This window comes from Bombus fervidus, chromosome 7 (assembly GCF_041682495.2).
Source record: "Bombus fervidus isolate BK054 chromosome 7, iyBomFerv1, whole genome shotgun sequence".
NCBI classification, from domain to species: Eukaryota; Metazoa; Arthropoda; class Insecta; order Hymenoptera; family Apidae; genus Bombus; species Bombus fervidus.
Genome location: NC_091523.1, coordinates 4,820,012 through 4,841,811, shown reverse-complemented (window position 1 = coordinate 4,841,811; position 21,800 = coordinate 4,820,012). Strand labels below are relative to the sequence as shown.

Genomic DNA, 21,800 nt, shown 5'->3' with positions numbered 1-21,800 from the left:
ATCAAATTTTGAAAACAATTACAGTTTTAAACTTAATTTATGTATGATTTGAAGCATTAGAATTTAACGTTTCTTAGCTATAATACGCTTTTCGTCTAAGTCAACCATTAAAAGTCAATGCATAAATTGTATGAAGTACATATTTGGAAGTTACATAAAAATATTTGTTTTGTTTGCAACATAGATTACGCTTATTTAATGTATAAAATAAAGTATTAAGTACAATATTTAAAGAAGAAGGTACTGCACGGTTGCCTTACCTTCACACATAAATATTTTAAAAACAATCGCCAAAATAACAATTCTAATTCTTCAGCATAACAGAAAGTGCCAAACAATACATAAGTTATCAAGAGAAATCCAGGCACACTAAAACAAGTATTTCGCTATCTGATATCCTCTAAAATTATTGTATACGACGCCAGATATTAGGTTGTCCCAAAAGTTTCTTTCGTTTTATAAGGAAATAATAGATACATTTTTTGTTTTACATTATTTTATTGAATTTTGCATGATCCATTTTGTTCTATAGGAAACATAATTCAATAAAATAATATAAAACGAAAACTATTTCCTTGTAAAATGAAAGAAACTTTTGGGGCAACCTAATATCTTACGAATATTATATTCGCTCGAATGCACACGCATTATACATACGGAAAATAGTGGTTGATAGTGATCATATATAGAAATATATGTACATATGTAGTTTTCATTGGCCGATTGGTTTCCTGGTGAATTCGTGCGTCATACTGACCTTATCGGCGGAGCGCATCTGAACACGGGTTATAAGACAGGATCGTGCTAGACGAGACGAACCTTATCGATTTTATTCATCGACCGCGCACAGTCTGCCTAGCAAGATGATATGTACAATACCATGGTAAATCAAGACGCTCTACTTCAGAGGCTCTGTGTACGAGAAATTGGAGTTCTTCATTGGTTGGTGGAAGAAGGCAGGTAATTACGTTGGTTGGAGGTGGAAACAACGAAAGAGGTAGGGGAGCGAAAGTGAACACAGCTCCAAGAATGGGCAGGAAGAGACGGGCTCCTTGAGCCTGCGGCAGAAAGTTTGGCGGATAATAGCGTAGGAGCATCGTTATTAATGTTTTTATTGAGTCAAATGGGAAGTGTATGGATCTCCATGATGATCTGCAGCTAAGTTAGCCATTGGAAAATCACGACAACAAAGTACGCGAAAAATGAAAGTATGGACGAACGCGATTGCTCGATCAAGAAAAGACTGACTGGCTGAGTGAGATTCCGCCGATTCCAGTGACGTTCCAAAGAGAGAAACGTAGTGTGTGCAAGGTTATGGGCGTGCTGCTATTGCTGGTGTGATCCAGTGTATGCCAGTGATTCTCACTGACATGCCTACTTCGGCCTCCGTTGGAAAAAATTTTGTGCTCGTGACAACTTTGTGCATAATCAGTTACCGCGAAGCCGTTCTGACGCGAGCGTCATCCGTCATCCTTGTCGATCCTTGAACAACGTGCTGCATAAGACCATGACTCGAAAACTCAGCAAGTTTTTAATACTTTTCGACAATACGAATCTTTTATATTTTCCCGGTCACTTTTTGTCCGGTCGGGTACTTATCGAGTTGGATGATGAGGCCTAGTAAGTATGTATTTACTTACATACCACATATATGTATATATATATAATCGCATGGAATTTCACATACAATCCATTTACGTGTTACTTATTTATATTTTTATGACACTGTTTATAAAAAAGAATTCGGAGACAATTTAAATTCTTAAAATATAATTGTCAACGAGATATTGATCAAACTGACTAACTTTGAAGATTAATTTGAAATAAATTATTTTGAAATTAAGAGTTTTATGTCTTAATATTTTTGACCTTTATGAGATATCAGGGAGCGCATGGAAACATGTAGGTATATTACTTTAAATATTGTTTCGTCAGATTTACTTACTCGCGTAACATCTTCTATTGTAGCCACTGAAAACTTTCACAGTATAAATTACGATATATCCAATAGTTACGATAATTCATATGATCGACTAAACGAACCATTGAATATTACATGTTCATTTCAATTAATGATCATTAATTTATTTGCAATATAAATAAAATATGTTTCGCGATATAAACTTTTCACTTTGTTAGAAACAATTGTTGTATAAAACAATATTTTTGCATTAAAATACATGAATATGAGTATTGTCCTTTTACACAATTTCATGCAACGCTCCTTAGAATGTTAATTCAACATAATATCGTCAATAGTATCAAACTACTTTTTAGAAAGCGTAATGCATAGAATAGTTATATATATACATATACAAAACAAATTTTATTTGCATTTAATCTATATCTTTTTTATCCATTATTTATTATACTCTATGTCTAGAATTCTGTCTTTCTTGAAGGATTTATTAACCCAAATATTTTATAATAGTACTATTATAATCAAATTGAATTTGTTCGTTTTCAGTTTCGATATTAAGTGTTGTAAGACTTGAAAGTAATTTATTGGATTTATTAAATTTATTTCATTGATGTAATAAGATTAATGACACTTTCGATGTATCGTAGCGTTTCAGGGTTACATTTTCATGTGATTGGCGAAGGAGTGGTGCGTGTTCGCAGTCAACGTGCTGAGAGGGTTTACGACAAAGAAAACTATATAGATTTTCGTATGAGATTGCTGGGCGAGCCAGGTAATGAAAAGAAATTACATTACGGTACATTTAATGTAGCCGTTAAAATGAAACGGGCACAATGTGTTCGGATAATGAGCCTTAGATGATAGGCCTGTGACCTGGAACATCTTAATTGATAAATTAGCTTTACTCGAGTTTGCATAAATGTTTGCAATAATAGCCAGATCTTTAATGACATTCGTCTTCTACTTAAAGATGGAAGATTTAAAATGGAATTTTTTGTGACTTTTGACTTTTCTGATTATCGAATTTAAAAAGATCCCATATGATGATAAAGGATTTGTTAGAAGCACTTGCATGTTTTCACTAAGTAATTGTAAAAACATGGTATGTGGAACTTAACATTTTAATGGATTTGCTAGGTGTAGCGTTAATGATGTATCTTCGAAAGCCGTCAAATTCTTCTCTTTACAAGCGGCACACCTGCAAGCCATGCGGTGCATAATGATGTAAAAACTGTTCCTTTTCGTTCTCTGTTGCTCATGCGTACGACACTGGAATCCAGGAGAGGGACCATCGCTGCTATCGCCCGGGATTCACAGCTTTCCATTCAAATTAGGTCTGCCCCTGGGCCTGCCGTCTACTTTCTTGGGGAAACATGGCTGGGTACAATATTATTGCAAAGCTGCACTTCGGGAGCCCGGAGGTCTGACGCACAAGAATCAGCAAGTCTTCATCGTAATGAACCCAATCGATTTAAATTTAGAACCGCCGATTCTAGCAGTAAGTCTCTGTACATATCTATCTATTTTACCTATTTGTTTCTGTTTTTTATCTTTGCATTATATATGCCAATGATTTAGTATCGCATGGATATTTCCTTTGTTAGAAGGCGATAGAATTTGGCTAAAAAGATGGCCAGGGATGACTAGGGTAACGTCTACACCGATCCACGATTTTCTCGTCGTTAACGATGATCATATTTGCGTTTCGGACGAAACAATGTTCTATATAAAAAGCATAAATTTTATACTATAATGGATGTTTGTCCTTTATTGTTGCTGCTAATCCATAAAATACAAAAGTTATCATTTTGCTATCGTGTCTCTAGATTGAAATATGTACGATAAAACGAATATTGTTTTATTGGAAATATTAAAATATATTATAATAAAATACGAACATCGAGATAGTGATAATCCTTATAAGATAGTCCTATATTCAAATTTATGCTGGCTATGTTTGCACGTAAATGAACCATGATTCATATGTTCCATTACTTTATAGCCAGGACGATCGTGCTTGTTTTGAACATCATTTTTCAGCTTACGCTTTCTACCCGAAGCGTGCGATTAGACGAACCCCGATACGCGCATCCTAAATCGTGAAACATCTCTGGTCGGTTAATTTTATTGCGATTGCGATCACATTGAACGTCGTATTGCACATCTAACGATTTAATTTGCAATTTTGTTGCACGCAACACACCCGTCTGATTTCTAATTACCATTTAAAACAATGGCCTTAACGTATTACATATAAAAAGAATAATGTTTCGCAGGACAAGCTTGTTTAAAGTTTAGGATAATTGTGTAGTAAGAAGATGTAATATGACCTGTGCGATGAGTTATCATATATCCTGCGATGAGTTATCATATATCCCACAACCAATTTTTTAAAAAGTTTAAAGAAAAACATTTTTTGAAAAAATGTAATAAAAATTAGAATATGAATGTTGCAAAATCTTGGTCCATTCTAGTAAAACTTTACGCGTGTAAATTTCAAGTAATTCTGTAAAATATTTTATGTTTCATTAGTTTCCCTTTAAACAACAAAAATTAATACCCTACTAGATTGTAATTATATGTAATTAGTAATAGATTGTATGTATGCCATATGATTATCCGTAGTATTCATATGATCACAGCGAGTCAAGTATCGTTCGGGCATTTAACAAGCAATAAAATGATATAAAACCGTATCGTCCTTATCGCTCGAATCATCGTCGAAATTATGCGGGTATTAATGCAATAACACAAAAATTAGTCACGGTTAGATTGAAATAGTGCTCTAAGATTTCAAACGACTTCGTACGTTTCACTAATCGTTTAACGACAAAATCCAGCACAGAATCGTTGGTTCTAGTTAAAACGAAAAAATTTTTCACGCATGCTTTCCTTGTCATGCATGTTATTGAGAGAATTCTTCGAGAATTTTAACGTAACCGAGTTTGGAATAATGATCACCAGCCTGCGTAGAAAGCGATCGCGATTTTTGTCATTATGCTGCATTTTTTTACTTCCAATACCAAATTTTCAATCGTTGCAGTTATTTCTGCTTCGTGAAAGAAAATTAATTTCATGAATAATATTTCTTGTCTTATTTTACATCAATATTTTTTTTATTATATCTTCATTCTTTGTTTTATTACTTTACTTGATTTATTTTCTAGTCTTCTAATTTTTACATTTTGTTTTTATCCCATCACATTTTTATCTAGCATTCCTCGTTTTTTTATTTCATTTCGTTTCATAATTTTCCCAAACGGTTCAAGTTTATACTGATGATTGCCTTGAATTTGTTTGCAAATTACAACATAGTTTTTTTGGAATCGTTTCCGCAATATGTCAAAGAATCAGCATTTACATTTACTCCGTCAGACACACATTCCTCCGTGTGTTTTGTGGAAAGTTGATTGTGTATGAAGCCAAAGAAACACATTCACATCATACCAGATTAACATGTAACGTAAGATAATTCTTATGTAGGCATGTGGCATTCAGCTTCGAACACGACCGCATTGTCGATTCAACTGTATAGACACATTCATTGCACACGCCTTGCATTGCATAATCGAGAACTCCCCAAGTGATAACTGAAAGTATTGATCTCGTATTTGATGAAGAAATTGATGAAATTTGAAGGTCCAAGTATTATAAAAGAACGCGATACATATTACTTCGTTAGAAAATGTCGGAGATAATGGTAGTAGTATACTTTCGTAATATATAGGATCTTTAGATATCCAAATATAGAAATTATATCATGAAACAAAATCCCATAAGAACTTAGAGTTAAATAATAATAAAGAATCAAATAATTTATATGATTTGCCAAAATGTATACTTGTCAACAGCAACCAGCAAGGCAAGAAATCGAGCAGCGAGTCGGAGTTTCCTGTGTCTCTGGAGGCCCTGTATTTTGCAGGGTAAGCCTCGACAGAGGTGGATATGTACCCGGTGAAACTATCGGCATCTCAGCGACTGTCAGCAATCGAAGCAAAGTATGTATCGTATTTCGATTCAATGACTATCCAAAGGAATTTCTATCGTGGGAATAAGGTCAGCACAATATGATGCTATCACATACTATTCCAATCTATAAACGTTTCCTTGATTTACAGTTAACGTGAAGCAAGTATTTTAATTGAAAAAAAAAAAGTAAACATCTAACTCTAATTACAAGACTTTTGCATAAAATTTCACAATATTATTATAACAACGAAATCGATGCAAATAATGCAAGACCCACATTTAAGTGTACACACAGAATTGAAATGATTCAACAGGTGACGATGAAATCGACTAAAGCATCCTTGACCGAAACAATCCAATACCTTTGTCGTGGTAAAGTACTCGCGAGTGAGACGCGAGAATTAGCTAGTGTTTCCAGGGGTAAAATCCGTCCTGGAGAAGGCGAGGAGTGGTTGAACGAACAAATGTACGTTCCCCCGTTACCACCCACCAATCTGCGAGGTTGTCACCTTATCAACGTCCTTTATCACGTCTACGTGAGTATAAATGCCATTTCAACTACTATTACGATAATTACAACTACATGCAGCATGATTGAAGTATCATACTCTCTCTTTACTCTAACGTGTTTTTTCCACAAAGCTAACGTGTCTGTGACCATTTACGGAAAGCAGCGACTTTCTTCTGTACGGTTCTTCTTTCTCTTTTTTTTTTCTTCTGTTATGAAAATGCCACTTCTTTTTATGAATCACTTATCTTTTATCACAATCACAATTTTTATTGGAATTAATTTGCAACGTTAATAAAATTTTAAGAACAAAGCAATAATTTTCATGATAAAATATTGCAAGAATATTGTAAGAACATCGTACTATCAATCTTTTAAAATTTCTAATTTTGTGGAGTTAATCAACTTTCTCGAGATTTGTGTTACTCGATTCTTTGTCTATCGGTTTTTTATCCCAAATACATACCATCTGAAACATTAATAAAATATTCTTCTACAAACATGCATAGCCGTATATGCATTCTTCCGGGAATAATCGACAACCTTTGAAAAACTATATATTGTAAGAGAAATCTTTAAACAAAGATAAACATCTTAGATGGTACAGAATATATGATTGAGATTCCATTTTTATACTATTATTTCATCGGATAAAGTTATTTATGTTTTTATTATAATGTCTTATAACATGCACAAAAGAATGTTTCACTTTGTTACAGTTTGTAATAAGTCCAAAAAGCTTGGACAAAGAAATAAAACTACAAATACCAATCGTTTTAGCCACTTATCCTTTGAGACAGGAAGGTGCTCCAGCAGGAACTGCACCGTCGAAAAGAGGGGCACATTATCCATCAACGTTGCCGATATTTCGGCCATGGTTGGACGATAAAGCTTTTGAGATACAAGAGTGAAGGTTTAATTCATATTCATCGGTGATCATAATATATAAAAAAATCTTGAAAGAATTTATATGGAACATATTCGCGATAGTGATACTAAAAATTGAAAAAAAATTCTTTGAATATTGAAAAAAGTTAATACGCTTATAGCAATACTTATTTCAAATTAAACTTAACTAAAAGTGCTTACGAATGGCAAATAAATACGTTATTTTTACATTTCATCTTGAAATATTCGTTTAATTAAATTTAGGAAGTATATAAAGAACAGAACTTCTTTTACAATTAAAAAATTTTAGATTTAAAAATGTGATTTATATCATTTTTGTTGATATCTTGTAAATGTCTATAATGAGTTACATACAAAATATTGTTTACAATATTTTAAATATGTTGGAATATATTAATAATATTTTAGATATTTAAAAAAATATTGTAAATAATATTTTTAACAAAAAAGTAAATGTACGTTAAAAATCGATGTTTATATTGGTACGTATATACATATATACATATACATATACATATACATATATATATGTATAATATATAATGTATAATATATATGTACAATATATATATATACTGAAAGCTTAAATGCGTCAGCAAAGCAAAACTTGAATTTCGTGATTATATATTTAATTTCTGAAAGTTATTAATGAACTACTTCTATGACGTAATAATTGTATAAAGTTACTTTTTTATTGTATAGATTAATTGAACATATTATATTGACGTGATTGCCATATTTATGTATAGTAAATATGACTTATCAAAATGAAAGGAGTGTAACATTATATGTATACATTAAAAAAGTAGTTATTCTAACAAAAGATAGAAATGCGGTAATAATTAATTGTTACTATTTTCAAGTTCCTATTTCTCCCTTTAATTTTTCTAAGACCTTTTCCACTGTGGTTCCAGATACTATTATCACCTTGTGTCGACTTTTTGAACCCTATAAAAGATGAGAATATAAATTAAAAAAAAAAAGAGAAAAATAGAGAGGCTTAATTAATAGATATTAAACTAACTCTATCTAACGATACGTCAGATTTTCTCATTCCCAATATGGAGGCTAGGTATTTCACTAGTTCTGTATTTGCTTCACCTTCAACCGGAGGTGCGGATATTGCGACGCCCACTGCATCCTCAGAAATATCTACAAAGCAATTTACACCTTCACATGTATCTGATATCCTATTTTGAATTTTGCTTTAAATATTGCAACATATTATCACCTGTTATATTATTATGTTTTGCGCCAGGTTTTGCTTGTATTTTTATAGTAACATTTCCATTTTTATCTAAACTTATGGGTCCCTTAGATTCCTAGCAAAATTTATAATATAATTTTAAGTTTGAAGTAGATGATTACCTAAAATGCTACGTAAAATATGATTGCGATTTTAATCACATATTGTATGTTACATATAATGGTACTGAATTAGTATATATAGCGTCTCTATATACACACGTATCTTATTTTCTTTTTTATTTAAATAAAATATTCGAAAAAATTGGTATTTTTTTTTTAGAGAATATCTAGTGAATTGCGAATGTAATGTTGCCATTCATGAATTCGCAAGCGACACCTAGTAGTATTAAATATAAGTTGGAGGTGTATCATAGAAAATGTCATGTTATTTTCTTAATAGGTGATCAACTCTCGATCACACACTACATTTTAATTCTTGTAGCCGGAGTTGGTAAGTTACGATTTTTATTATTCACTGACCTCGTTAACTGTAGCTTTTTTACTTTTTCCAACTTTCTTTGATCCCTGTTTCGACATTTCGCGAGTATTCGTATAATATTGCAAAAGTTTCCTTCGTAGACACGCACTTCCAGAATAACACGTCATTTATGATTTGAAAATCACTCAAACCATATTTTAGATTTAGGTGGCTATAGTTAAAGATGATACCGATGATTCTTTAACCTCTTTATATCTTTAGCTGAGCGATACATCTACGCACGTGTAGCGGTATTGCCAACTAAACCATAGTGAGATACACTATGTTATTACCGCGAATTATTAAACCGATTTAATTTTGTCGCTTTTTTGTTTGTGATAATATTCACAAATATTATGAATTACATAATAATTTCGCAGTGAAATAAATAATACGAAAGTTTATTATCAGCGGATTTTCAATTCATGTTGTAATTACGATAAAATTTACAGGTCAATATGCCCAAAAAATTTATCGGTGAAAATAGCAAAGCCGTCGCTGCCCGTGCCAGAAAGGCAGCGGCAAAAGAGGCTGAAAATACAAAGAAAGCTCTTGAAGCGGAAGAAAAGGCTTGGCAAGATGATGATAAACAGTTATTGAAAAAGAGACAAAAACAGGTATCTAAATAATACTTATTAAATTTTATTAGTTATACAACATTTATGTACTTAATAACTTTGCTTCCTATAATTTATCTCTTTAATATATTGTAAATTATTTCATAGGAAGAATCTGAAAGGAAACGTCAACAGCAATTAGAAAAGAAAGCAGAAGTGAAAGCTCTACTAGAAAAGGAAATGGCAAATATAAAAGTGGGTGGCAAACAGCCTGCGTCTAAAGTAACTAGAGCAGAAATAATAGCTGTAACGGAAAAGCGAAATCAAGCAGCAATTAAAAAAAGGGAAGAAGAAAAACCAATCGAAGAAAATTTGAATAGGTTGACGATAGAAGGTGAAACTGCTCATAGTATAGATGAGGCGTTATCTGTTTTAAGGTAAGACCAATTATTATATTGACATTTTATATGAAAGCAATTATTTCATGTTATATATATTGAAAGTACATTGTTATTATTTGTTACACAGTACAAAAGAAGCTGAGGTTGATCGCCATCCAGAAAAACGCGTAAAAGCCGCGTATGCTAGTTTTGAAGAAAGAAGGATGCCTATTGTTAAAGAGCAAAACCCTACTCTGAGGTTAAGTCAATTAAAACAAATATTAAAAAAGGAATGGATGAAATCTTCAGAAAACCCACTCAATCAAAAATTACTCTTAAACCGTTGATAATCAAACGGAATGTAAACATGCATATGACTGATTAGATGATTCAGAGGAACACGTGGAATAAGACTCATAAATGTAATCATGAACGGAATCAAATATCTGTACACAATTTTATTGTAAACGAATAAGTTATACTCCGGTAGAATACATAAAATAACGCTGTATAAATCATCTTTGGTATAACTTATACGCTATTATATAGCCTCCACATTGCATTTTATAATTTCATTTACAAATAGACCATTAAATTGATAAATTCAAAGAGAACAACTTAACAATCGTGTACATATTTTGGCACAGTTACTCTGTAGACTTACACAACTTTACAAACATGGGTATCCTATTGGTTTCTCTTTCGGCTATACGGCACTAAACGAAAGTTTATAAAAAAATAATTATACAGAAAATTGGTTACTTCATTTCAATCGTATAAAATAGCATTCTATACAAACGAATTTTTACCAGCGTAATCTAAATTATGTACAATAGATCTTAATCTTTGTTTCGGTGTTTTCGCCGCGGCAAATTAAGCATAAGGCACTAGAATTTCTTGTTGTTCTCTCTGTTTCATGTACAATGAGTGAAATACCCGTACAAAGAACTTGATATTTAAATATAATATTATTATATAATTACTGGGTCCACAAATAGTCCTTTTTACAAAGACATATTTTTGCCTATTTTACTGCTACCGTTTCCTGTTTTTCCACAAATCTATGAAACAATGTATCATGTGATTAACTTGCTTTGGGCAATCAGTCATGGGAGTATGACCAGCAGTTGGAATCGCTTCGAGAAAGGCTTTCATCATGGTCTAAAACATGAAACATAAGAATACAGTTGATACTGAAAATGAAATGAAAATTATTTTCAAATTAACTAGATATCTTCTGAGAAAATTAAGAATTTGAAATATCTGCAGTTGAAAATAAATTAGAATTATATTTTAACGTTAATAAAACTACTGAAGGAAAAAATGTTTAGTGTGAATGATAATAGCAAATATTTTCACCATGCTCCATAATCATAAAAGAATCACATAAAGTATTACGTATTATCTAAAGTAATATGAATATATGCATAAGTAAGAATTTTTTTAACTATTTTAAACTTATAAATTCATTAAAAGGATCTTCCAATATTTGATACAAGCCATTTAAATATAAAAGTATAAAATTAAGTATAAAATTTCATAAGAATTTACGCGTAATATATTTACATGATTCTTAGAATCTATCTGAGAAGAAGCTTGAGAAAGAGCAACGTACCCTCTCCATTTGGCATTCCTGCACGAGTGACACTTTGTTGTCCCTTAAACCATGTATGAGAAGCGTCGGCGTGCATATCCTTCTATGGAACACGTAGTCTCCTTCCGGCCAGACCATGCCGTCCAAAACGTATTTCATGTGCGAAGGCCATTGTTCTGGTGGCTCAGGGCCACAGTAAGGGTGTTGACGGCCCCTCGCGGAATATAATATATCTCTATGAAGGCCGCACATTAAAAACGGTGTCAGGATTGCTCTGAGGCAGCAGTGGCCGGCGCTTTCGGTACTGGGTGCTGCTAAAGCTGTCGGACCACCTCCGGATATCAGGACTAGCTGATGGATACTACTGTCGTACTTGCAAGCCAAGGCAGCTGCAAAACTGCATCTGCAATCAATAGAAAATGACACAATCGTTTTATCATTGCACGTGTGCAATATTTTCTTTGGTTTGAAGTCGAATCTTCTATAGATATTTAAAATGAAGTTACTGGCGATGATGACAATATATGTATCAAGATCGATAAAGTCTCATAAAATGAAAATAAAAAAAAATAAAAAAGAAAACCAACATGATATATTAGTTGCTTGTTTCATCCAGATGGGACAGGACTTGAATTCCGCCGAATGTCTTTGTGTAGTTAATACCTTTTCGAAAGTCTCATTAACGTAATGTTCCCTCCTAACATAATTCATACCGCGTGGACGCAACGCGTTTATTGCTGTCTTAACTCATTGCCGTAATCTATGTAGGATACAAATGTTAATTTTTCTAACTAAATCGGCGAACGGGTATTGGACCGTACTTGGTTCGTAGATATAGCCAGCGGCCTACATGTCATGTTGCAATGTCGTGTGAAGGATTAATACAACTTGCCTCTTTATTACGGCATCGTTTCGTGTAGGTCGTGATTGCCAGTCGAATGATCGTATTCATTAGCAATTTACATAATAAAAAAATTGAGAAATTCTCGTAGGATATCGTCGAACCGATTAGGAAGCCATGTCTTTTTTTTCTTATATACTTTAATAACCGCACTCATGAAACAACGTATAACTATAACACACATAGTAATGATAAATACCCCGATTAAAGCGATGCTTTCCACTTATCCACGTATTAGGGGAATATCATTAAAAAAAACGTGATGAACAAAATCGTTTACACGCTCTCCTAATACAAGTCGACATGCACGATGCGTTTTGCGTGAATCCATGAACCATTTTGTAGATGTACGAATAACGCGCAGATACAATTTACACGATATACCCACTCTTGTATATATTACAACCCTTCTCCCCTTCTTTTACTCTTTTTCTCTCTCTCTCTTCCTTTCTTTCTCCTTAGTCGGGGTCGAAGCGTGGATGACAATCCTCTAGCTTCAAAAACGAATCGATGATGTGTGCAACAATGACTTTGCAATCGGTCTTTGCAATCCGAATGATATTGTACCACTTTGACTAATCAAATACTTTGACACACGTTAGTGTTAATTCGAGAGTTATCGCTAAACGAAAGCTTGTTGGATAAGATTGAAATTAGTTAGCGTACTATAGCGTTAAAAATTATCTTCGCGATACACAGATAAAGCTTAACTGAATTTCTAATTTGATGCATGCTAACATGGATCAACACATTCCGCACAAGACGAAAATAACGAGTCTTTGTATATGTTCTACTTTAGTAGAAAGGTACAGGAATTGATTTATGTTTGCAAACAAGATAAAGGGTTTACACCTGTTACGTATGCAGATTAAACACGTATAATGATACATAATATTATAAGTAGTACGGTCCACGTTTCATGGCACGTGTATCATAAATTAATCCACGCACGAAACATTGTATGTAGTTACTATGTATTTCCAGTAACTTTCCATCACTGAAAAATGCACTTGTGCATTACAAAAATACAAGATTAGTAGTAAGGCGAAGAGCTTGCTTTATACCATCCTTGGTCTAATTACGTCCCAATGTATATCCGCCTAATCGATGCAAACGCAAGCGTTTGATACAATTTCACGAATAGATAGCAATAAAATTTGCATAGAAACGGTCGTGTTAATCTTTAGTAATAATTTAATCTATATACTATATACGCTCCTTTTAACGAGCACATGAAATTAAAAGATATATTTATCGATGCTATATATTGATTTCCTCATAAAGGGAAAAGGTCGGATCTCCTGAACAAGTGGAAAATAGTTCTATGAACCTAATAATTTTATTTTATTATTTTCTATTCATAAATACATTAAACGTATCGTCGATTAATAATGAAAAACAGAGAGAAAGTTAGTAATCGAAAAATACAATCCTAATCCTTCGACATCCTTAGCGAGTTATTTAATCCAAAGCAAAAACATGCGCATTTTACACCTAATAGAATTTCACTTTTCGCTTCGTATTTCTATCTCTCTCATTAACTTAGTTATGCATATTGTATATACATTCCGATACAATTTTCCCGGAAGAAGGTCGAACAGTTAGAAAAAGCGTTTAAACATTACGATATGGAGGAACAGGACAAGAACTAGCTAGAACGTGCATTCACAACGGGCATAAAAATGAATCGATCATCTCGACGAATTTGAAAAACTCGAGACACGCGGATTAAATGTGCCGTTCAGGTTCGCCCATTAGCCACTTCGACGGTTAAACGCGTACAGCTGACTAGATTGCTTGGACGCGCAACGATACAAACGTCAAGGAATTTGTAATCATCAGATATCCGATAAGACACTGTCTCGAGTGTACCCAGCGATTACGATACACCAGATGCTTTTACATAGTTAAAGACAAGTTACGCGATTACAACCAAGTTTTTATTAGTTACTATTATAAAATTATTTAATAGTAATGAATAGAGTACGAATGTTTATGCAAATTCAGATTTTTATAAATAAAACTAAGGGGATCGAACCTAACACGCTACCATAGAGTAGAACGTCCATCACCACAGACCCTACGGTTTGTTTTTTGTGACTAATTGAAATTTCCTGAACCTGTTGTGAAATTGAGGAATGTAAAATTGGGAGAAGATTGTAACAAAGCATCAGATAATCTACCGAGTGATAACGTGAATATAAAATCTTCTAACTATTGTAATAAGATCAAGTAACGCTAAATGAAAAATTAATCGGCAACATTTTAGTTAGGCACTATAAATTTTTGTTATCAAAGTGATAATTGTAAAGCGACTGCTATTTAAAGATGTATTAAAGGCACTATCGATGATTTCGACCGTGAAATGATCTCATTCGTAACACGCGAATGCACGCGACAATTGTCTGCTATTCAAGGATGTGTGTGAAATTTCATTGTATACCGACTGAGAACATTATTTGACTGATAGTTTCAATTTAATGAAATTTAAAACGAACCTTTGATGGGCTGGTATCTTGTAAATCTTTGTGAATTTTGAGTAAAGTTGAACGATAAAATCCGAAAAAAAAAGGAAATAAAAGAGAGATAATTACCCATAATTATGCGCTACCAGGACGCATTTCTGACCAGGCTTGAAAGCGTAGTGACACAGTATAGTATCTAAATCCTTGAGTAGCTTGCTAAAATGGTAATCTCTGGACCGTCCAGGTGCCGAGCTCATTCCGTGTCCTAGCATATCCGGCGCGATACAAGGATAACCCAAAGCAGAGAAATATCGAAGCTGGTGTTCGAAGATCTCCGCTGACGATCCGAAACCATGAAGAAACACGATCATTGGCTTCCGATTTTTTCGAAACGTAACTAAATCTCGAGGATTTTCCTTATAATCGATCGAGATGGCATTTTCCTCGATGTTGGGCCACGTCTTTCTGTAATCCTCGAGTTCGATGGACGCAGCGGCGGCTTCCTTCTTCATCTCGAACGTGCCCATTTTTTCGTTCCAACTGCTCTTTCCCAAAGAACACCGATCAGAATCGTAGTCGTGCGGGTTCGTGGTGAACTTTTCTCGCAGATTAGCAATCGCGTTACCCTTTTTGGCCCTGAAGGACGACTCGTTGCCATTGTCCTTGAATTCCAGCCGCAGTTTCTCGAAACTGGGCTCGTTAACAGTTTCCTCTAGCTCCTTCAGATCCACCGCGGGTACGCCACTCTCGAGATTATCCGTCGAGATATCGATTCCTCGAGCGGTTTGAACGCTCGAATCCTGCGGCTCGCTCCTTTCCGCATCATTCTTCCCGGTGACCTCCGATCTCTCGGTGCTTCGATCGTTGCTCGGCTGCTCGCCACTTCTCGGAAACACCATCTCCTCGTCTATTCTCTTTGTCGGCTGGCCCTGAGCATCGTTCTCCTGGCCACCTGTGCTCAAGTCTTCCCAACTGTTTCTCAAAGCCGTTCTACCGAGCTTCTCGTCGATGATCTTCAACAAGGATTGCTCCAAGCTCGGCTCCTGATCCGGTTGGAACTCGATAGTTTCAACGCTGTTTATCCCGGAATCAATACAATCCAGTTGCTCCAGAGTAACTTCCGTGTCGATCGATCGTCCTAGGTAGAAATCCAACGAGTCGGGATCGTTCGTCGAGCCGATGAAGCCGCGGTTTACATAGCCCTCGTTGCTGTCGCTTTCACGTCGCTCCAATTCTTTTTCGTTCTTTTCGATCCTTTCCGGATGAAACGAGAAGCTGATGTCGTTGAACGATTCCTCGGTATCGTAGGATTCCTCGTTTGCTGCTTTCCTTTTGTTCAACTTCTCTTTATCGTGACTCGATCGTTGTGACGTCGAACAATCGTTTCTCTTTTTAGAGCTTCTTACATCCTTGATAAGAGTGTCCTTCGTGCCTGCGACGTACTTCACCGTGTCGTCCAATATCTCTTCGAGGAGCACGTTGATGTACTTCTCTAGATCCTTCACGATTCTACTTTTGATCGTTTGCTCGTCCACCTGTTGATCGGTTGTATCAGAGGTAACTTGGTCGATTACCTTCATCCTGCTGATACTCTTATCCTCTATTTTAGCTGGTTCGTTTTCGGCTTCAGAAACTTGAAATTTCTGCAAATTTACCGACACCCTATGTTCGAGTTCCTCGATTGCGCGTTCGTTTTCCTCCGCTTCGTAGAGGCTCGTCCTAATCCTGTTCAATTCGGCGGAGATGATTTGTTCTTCGGCAGTACTTACTCGTTTCGATTGCCGAAAAGAGCATCTGCAGTTACTGGGTGAGTGAGGTCTTCTGGACCAACGGGTGAAGAAATTGTCAGCGATGGATTCAGGCCTCTCGTTCGTGTTGTCGTAATACCAGCCACTTTTCAAGGTTGGTTTCAGAATCCTTAAGGTTCGTCGTGATTCGACGATAAAGAAGTCGCAGTCGGGAAGTTCCACTTTACCTGGACCCACTCGATTTCTGTTTCTCCAATATTCGAAGAACTTTGTGTACCAAGGAGTTACCGATACTGTATCTTCTCCCTCTGTAGCCATGTTTTAAACGAAAATTCACTACTTTTTGCGATCATAAAGATTGCTTGAGTATTTTTCAACAATGAGATGTTATAAAATTCTTTGTCACGCAATGTTTAGGAACTGTTATAACGTTATAAATTGACTAATGTTCGTTAATAGTCGAGAAATTTACTAAGGATCTTCTTGTTCCCGGAATCGAGTTCCGATGTTAGCCTTCTGGTTAACGCGTTGTAAACTCCTTGCTTTGCTGTTCGCAGTACAAATTTGCCGCCTCACAGTGCTGTTTTTCTTCTTTGTGAATGGAGGCGAGCTCTAATCGTTGAATATCACGATAACGAAGTCGCAATTCGCTACGATGTTAAGTATTCTTACTTTCCATGACCCAAAATAGCAATTTACTCTATTTATGAATTTTCTAAAAATAATATAATCAAATTCTGTAACTCATAATTTCTCCAAAAATTCTTTAAAATTTTTCTCGTTTATAAATTTTCGTATGATTCGGTGGATATTTCCAACATCACGATATAATTTAGAGATGATATTTCCGTTTTTTCTTCTTTATAAAATGAGATTTTCATTAAACCAATAAGGCTCTGTCTTTTTACACAATGTTAGTTTTCATGTAACGGTAAATCGCCAAAAATGTGGGATGGTTGCGTATTTGATATGGGTATTTATAAGTATCTAATATTTATAAATATCCGTATACTACCTTTCCTCGATGCAATTTATGCCTATGCATCAGCGTGTACTCGTTGGAAACTGAATTCTTACTTATGCAGTCCACAGGCTTTCTAAATCGGCTGTAAGTTCTGCGTCTTTCCTCGCCTGTCTCCGATATCCAGTTCCGTCGTTTTTTTATCCTTTTAAATATTCCTCTCGTGACTTGTTCGTCACTTCTAACGAATCTCTTCGATTTTTCCTCCTAGCTCGATCGTTCCATCGAGTTGCGTGCCCGTAGCCTTGCAACACTTTTCCTGCAATTTTTGCAACCGTTGCTCGATCAAACACGATTTCCCCACGAAAAACGAAAGTAACATTTCTCGCGGCTTCTTGTGTTAAACAGTTTACGGCTCGCTGATTTGCCGATGATCGTTCCAACGTGGAAACAGCTAATTGCTATATCTAGTGTTTCGACCTGTGAATAACAAGTTTAATTAGATGACCAATGACCAAGTACCATATTGCTATTACTAATGCATATTGCATATCATACGATCTAATAGCGATATCAGAATTTTAATGAACGATTAAAACACCGATCGATAGGTAAATGTAATTTGCAATTAAGGAAAGTGTTGAGTGTTTCGATGTGAGGAGATCTGCATCCTGATATAAAAATATTTATAGAGGATTTCTCTTTTATTTTATTTTATATATTTCCTTGGAAGGCAATTGTGACGCTAACTACATAAATAATATAATAAAAAGCAACGGTATGCATCTCCGATTGATTTTTAGACTACTAAATATATAAGAGAAGGATTTGGAAGGGAAAATATTGGATTCAGATCATTAATCGTAAAGATCGCAATTTGATTTGATACAGTTACGTGTTCTTAGACCACTGATCTGACTGTGTGCATTCCAAAAACGAATCTGGTAAAGCGATAAGACTAAAATTTTTATAAAATAACTCTCATAAGTATTAATGATAAATCTGCTATCTTCTAACTTTCTTGACTAAAAATCTTGTAATATTGCAAGATAGGAACTAAGAACAGAAAGTAAGCTACAGCAAACATTCTTCAATAATTGTTCTATGCTATTTTTTGGAAAATCGAATAAACGCTTTTATTATTTCATTCGTTACATTTAGTTTGTGTTATAAAACGTTTAACAAATATTTCTAACTTCGTCCGCAATTTTTACATAATGCACTTTTTTATATATTCAGTCTGACTATGAGATATAAATATTCATACTCCAAAAAATAAACAACGTCAAACGCTTATTTAAACTGCTTACGTTGATTATTTGCAAACTTGTTAATAACTGCTACATCGATTGACAGTTTTCAATAACACGTTTTTCTAATACCGTTTTCCGTTTTTCTTATTCTATGGGCGATTATTATGGACGATTCTTCTCTCGAGCAGAACAATTACAGAGCTCATTACCCCGATCTGCAAACGATGAGCCAATTCTTATATCGCATTTTAATGTCATTTCGCATAATAGATGCACGAATGACGAATGCGTACATGAAGTAATAGCAAAATAACAGAATGTATACCCCGAAAGATAATTCTCATTACATGCCATACAGGAGTCGTGCATAATATATATCGCGTAGTTTCAATATACCGATATCCAAATAACGGATAACGAGAGAATAGTTGGGCTCGTTCTCTAAAGTTTTTACGCGGCGTGCGAGGTATGATAATATGATGTATAGTGTGAAGTAAGGCGTGAAAACTAGAAAACTATGTGGTGGTATAGTGATATATACAGAGTAATCGATTTGAAACGAAATAATTGCTTTATATCGCTTTATAGTTAAAAATTTGAAGAGAAGGATGTGATAAAAATAATTTTGAAGCTTGAGATTTTTTAAAAGGTCTATCGTTTTCTAGAATATTCGATTTTTATTCCCTGCAAGCTTAAGAAAGAGAAAATGAACGTATAATTCCAGTTTAAAACCGCAGGTTTGATATATTTATGATACCGTGCAATGTATTGTGTCACAATGAAACATCAGATACTCCTTTTTATCAGAATCTATACAAATTAGATGATAGAAAGTACTACACGTGTGCTTCCTAATTATTCCTATATCAGGAGTGAGAGTATACTTCGATGCTTTATGCCCATTATCCTTGATATAATTACGTCTACGTTCCACATCCATTATACAGGTTATTCGAATAGATCAGCTCTCAGTATATACAGTGTTACTCATCGAACTATGGCTGTTAGATTGTTCAGCGTCCAGAACGATATTCCCGAATGTAACCGAACATACGTACGCGCATCTAAATAAGATGAATTTCAACTTAAATAGAAGGAGTAGAATAGAAGTGACATCACGAAATAATAGTTACGAATATTACACATCTCTGACAACTGTACAATGTTAATCGTAACAAATAAAACTCAGTTTCTAGTTTCGCGTTAGCTTGACAATAATATTCTGCTTATGTGGATTGTTCCAGTGGGCAGAAAAAATGTTGCACACATTGAGACTTTGAAACGTGTACGCTGTTAAATCGTTTGTTTGCATTCGTTTAACACAGCGTACGATACTCGTTTAACGCTGGAGTTGTGGCGAACGTTCATTATTATACTTGCCCTTTGAACTTTGGCTGCCGACCGGTTCATTTCCCCGCGGTGGATACGCACGATAGGTAGCACACGTTGGCGAAGTGTGGTTTAAAATTGACTGCAAGCTCTTCCCATCCCTCGATACTGAAAGACCACTTGTTGCTCGGTTTCGCCAGTGATTCTCACTTGCGAAGTCACGAGTTATCGTTGACAAGTCCGGAAATCGTCTTTAACACGAAATACGCGCGACAATCGGTACACACTGCTCCTCTTCATCCAATCTCTAAACGCACGCATTAAACGTCAATTGACACTTCTCGGCGCGCAGACTGTTCTTGCAAGAAAAAATCGAGCATGAAGAAGGCGATCCGCGAGGGGCCACTTTCACGAGACACGAGAGCCGCCCGACGGGGGTACACATTGAGAATTCATGTTCACTGGCTCGGTTTTTACGGCCGATTATCCACAAGAAAAGAGTTTTTCGACACGCACGGTCGCGTGTCAGTATCCACGATGGTTCTTGGTGATGATCGGAACATTCGCGAGAAGATCGCGTCACCACGACCGAGAGCAGAATGATGGCGATCGTCCAAGTACACCGTGTCGCAGAGCCGCGTTAACTGTACGCACGCCGAGGTAGCGCGCATTTTCGTGGGCGTGGAGCGGTGAATTAAAACGGGAAAATTAAGGACGATTGACACTGAACCGCCGCACATCGGGTCACGGCGGCCATTGCGCGTCCCGAGGCATACGCACGCCGCCGCTCACACGAGACAGCGCCACCCCACTTCGCACGCTTCTCTACACGGTGTCCCACCAGTTTCCTCCATGCTTTTCAAAAGTATGCGTTTCACCTACTTTACGTAAGCATTCCTCCTTTATTTCACTAATAATAAAAGTAACGTTTTACAAAAATTCATAGACTATTTTCTTTATTTTCCATAACAAATTCGATAAAGCGTCCGATTTACCGTTCGCAATTGAGATGCTAGGTTAAGAGAAATGGCGGGATAAAGGTAATATGTACGTATTTAGTACTTATATGTATATTTACATAGTTGATACTTATAATTATCAATAGCAAAGGATTATAATATTAATTGCGATTAGATACATAGCGTGAATAATATTTTCAAAAAGTTGCATGGAGTTTTCTCAAGATTTTCCGAAACCATTTTTATATGCATAAATGCTACTGGCTTCGCATAGTGTAAAAATTTCGTTTTGCAATTTTCTTCGTTAACATAGTAATGTACATAAGACAAGTAATCGTAATTCTAAGACACCCAATATATTTAGCTGGTCCGGTAAGAATCCATTGCGTTGAAAGCGCAGCGTGTTGTTCGCTACCACGGTGCCCGTTACTTTTCTGCTGTGCTCACGTCATAGGAACTGAGGCTCGATCCCCTTCCACTTTTCACCATCAGTTTTGGAGCCATAGTTCCATCAGTTATCAATACACATATCCATCATCTTTTTACTAAAATCCGAATGGAAATGAAGAAACTAAGAAATTTATTACTAAATATGAACTCTTTGGCAGATCATTTGAGTT

The 21,800-nt window shown here is 35.2% G+C and overlaps 4 protein-coding genes across 5 annotated transcripts; 2 read left to right on the top strand and 2 right to left on the bottom strand.

Annotated features, from left to right (window-relative positions):
* The first annotated feature begins 64 nt into the window (after positions 1–64).
* On the top strand, positions 65–8,298 carry Vdup1 (arrestin family protein Vdup1). 2 transcript variants are annotated; one of them, XM_072006320.1, is made up of 7 exons: positions 65–435; positions 474–1,620; positions 2,569–2,693; positions 3,202–3,419; positions 5,773–5,919; positions 6,205–6,426; positions 7,118–8,298. In XM_072006320.1, the coding sequence occupies exons 2-7, from the start codon at positions 1,508–1,510 to the stop codon at positions 7,307–7,309; spliced, it is 1,017 nt and encodes a 338-aa protein (XP_071862421.1). In that variant the 5' UTR covers positions 65–435; positions 474–1,507; the 3' UTR covers positions 7,310–8,298. The 2 variants fall into 2 exon arrangements, with proteins under 2 accessions (XP_071862421.1, XP_071862422.1); XM_072006321.1 differs by having other exon boundaries at positions 474–1,624.
* On the bottom strand, positions 7,978–9,311 carry LOC139988661 (UPF0235 protein C15orf40 homolog). The gene is made up of 4 exons (XM_072006330.1): positions 9,036–9,311; positions 8,539–8,629; positions 8,332–8,459; positions 7,978–8,255 (listed from the first exon to the last, which is right to left on the bottom strand). Exons 1-4 carry the CDS (start codon positions 9,159–9,161, stop codon positions 8,166–8,168), a joined length of 435 nt encoding a protein of 144 aa, XP_071862431.1. The 5' UTR covers positions 9,162–9,311; the 3' UTR covers positions 7,978–8,165.
* On the top strand, positions 8,856–10,952 carry LOC139988660 (coiled-coil domain-containing protein 124). The gene is made up of 4 exons (XM_072006329.1): positions 8,856–9,006; positions 9,486–9,650; positions 9,759–10,027; positions 10,119–10,952. The coding sequence occupies exons 2-4, from the start codon at positions 9,492–9,494 to the stop codon at positions 10,315–10,317; spliced, it is 627 nt and encodes a 208-aa protein (XP_071862430.1). The 5' UTR covers positions 8,856–9,006; positions 9,486–9,491; the 3' UTR covers positions 10,318–10,952.
* LOC139988648 (uncharacterized) lies at positions 10,392–21,000 on the bottom strand. Its single transcript, XM_072006304.1, has 4 exons — positions 20,273–21,000; positions 15,060–18,119; positions 11,586–11,967; positions 10,392–11,131 (listed from the first exon to the last, which is right to left on the bottom strand). Exons 2-4 carry the CDS (start codon positions 16,994–16,996, stop codon positions 11,006–11,008), a joined length of 2,445 nt encoding a protein of 814 aa, XP_071862405.1. The 5' UTR covers positions 16,997–18,119; positions 20,273–21,000; the 3' UTR covers positions 10,392–11,005.
* Positions 21,001–21,800: the final 800 nt, after the last annotated feature.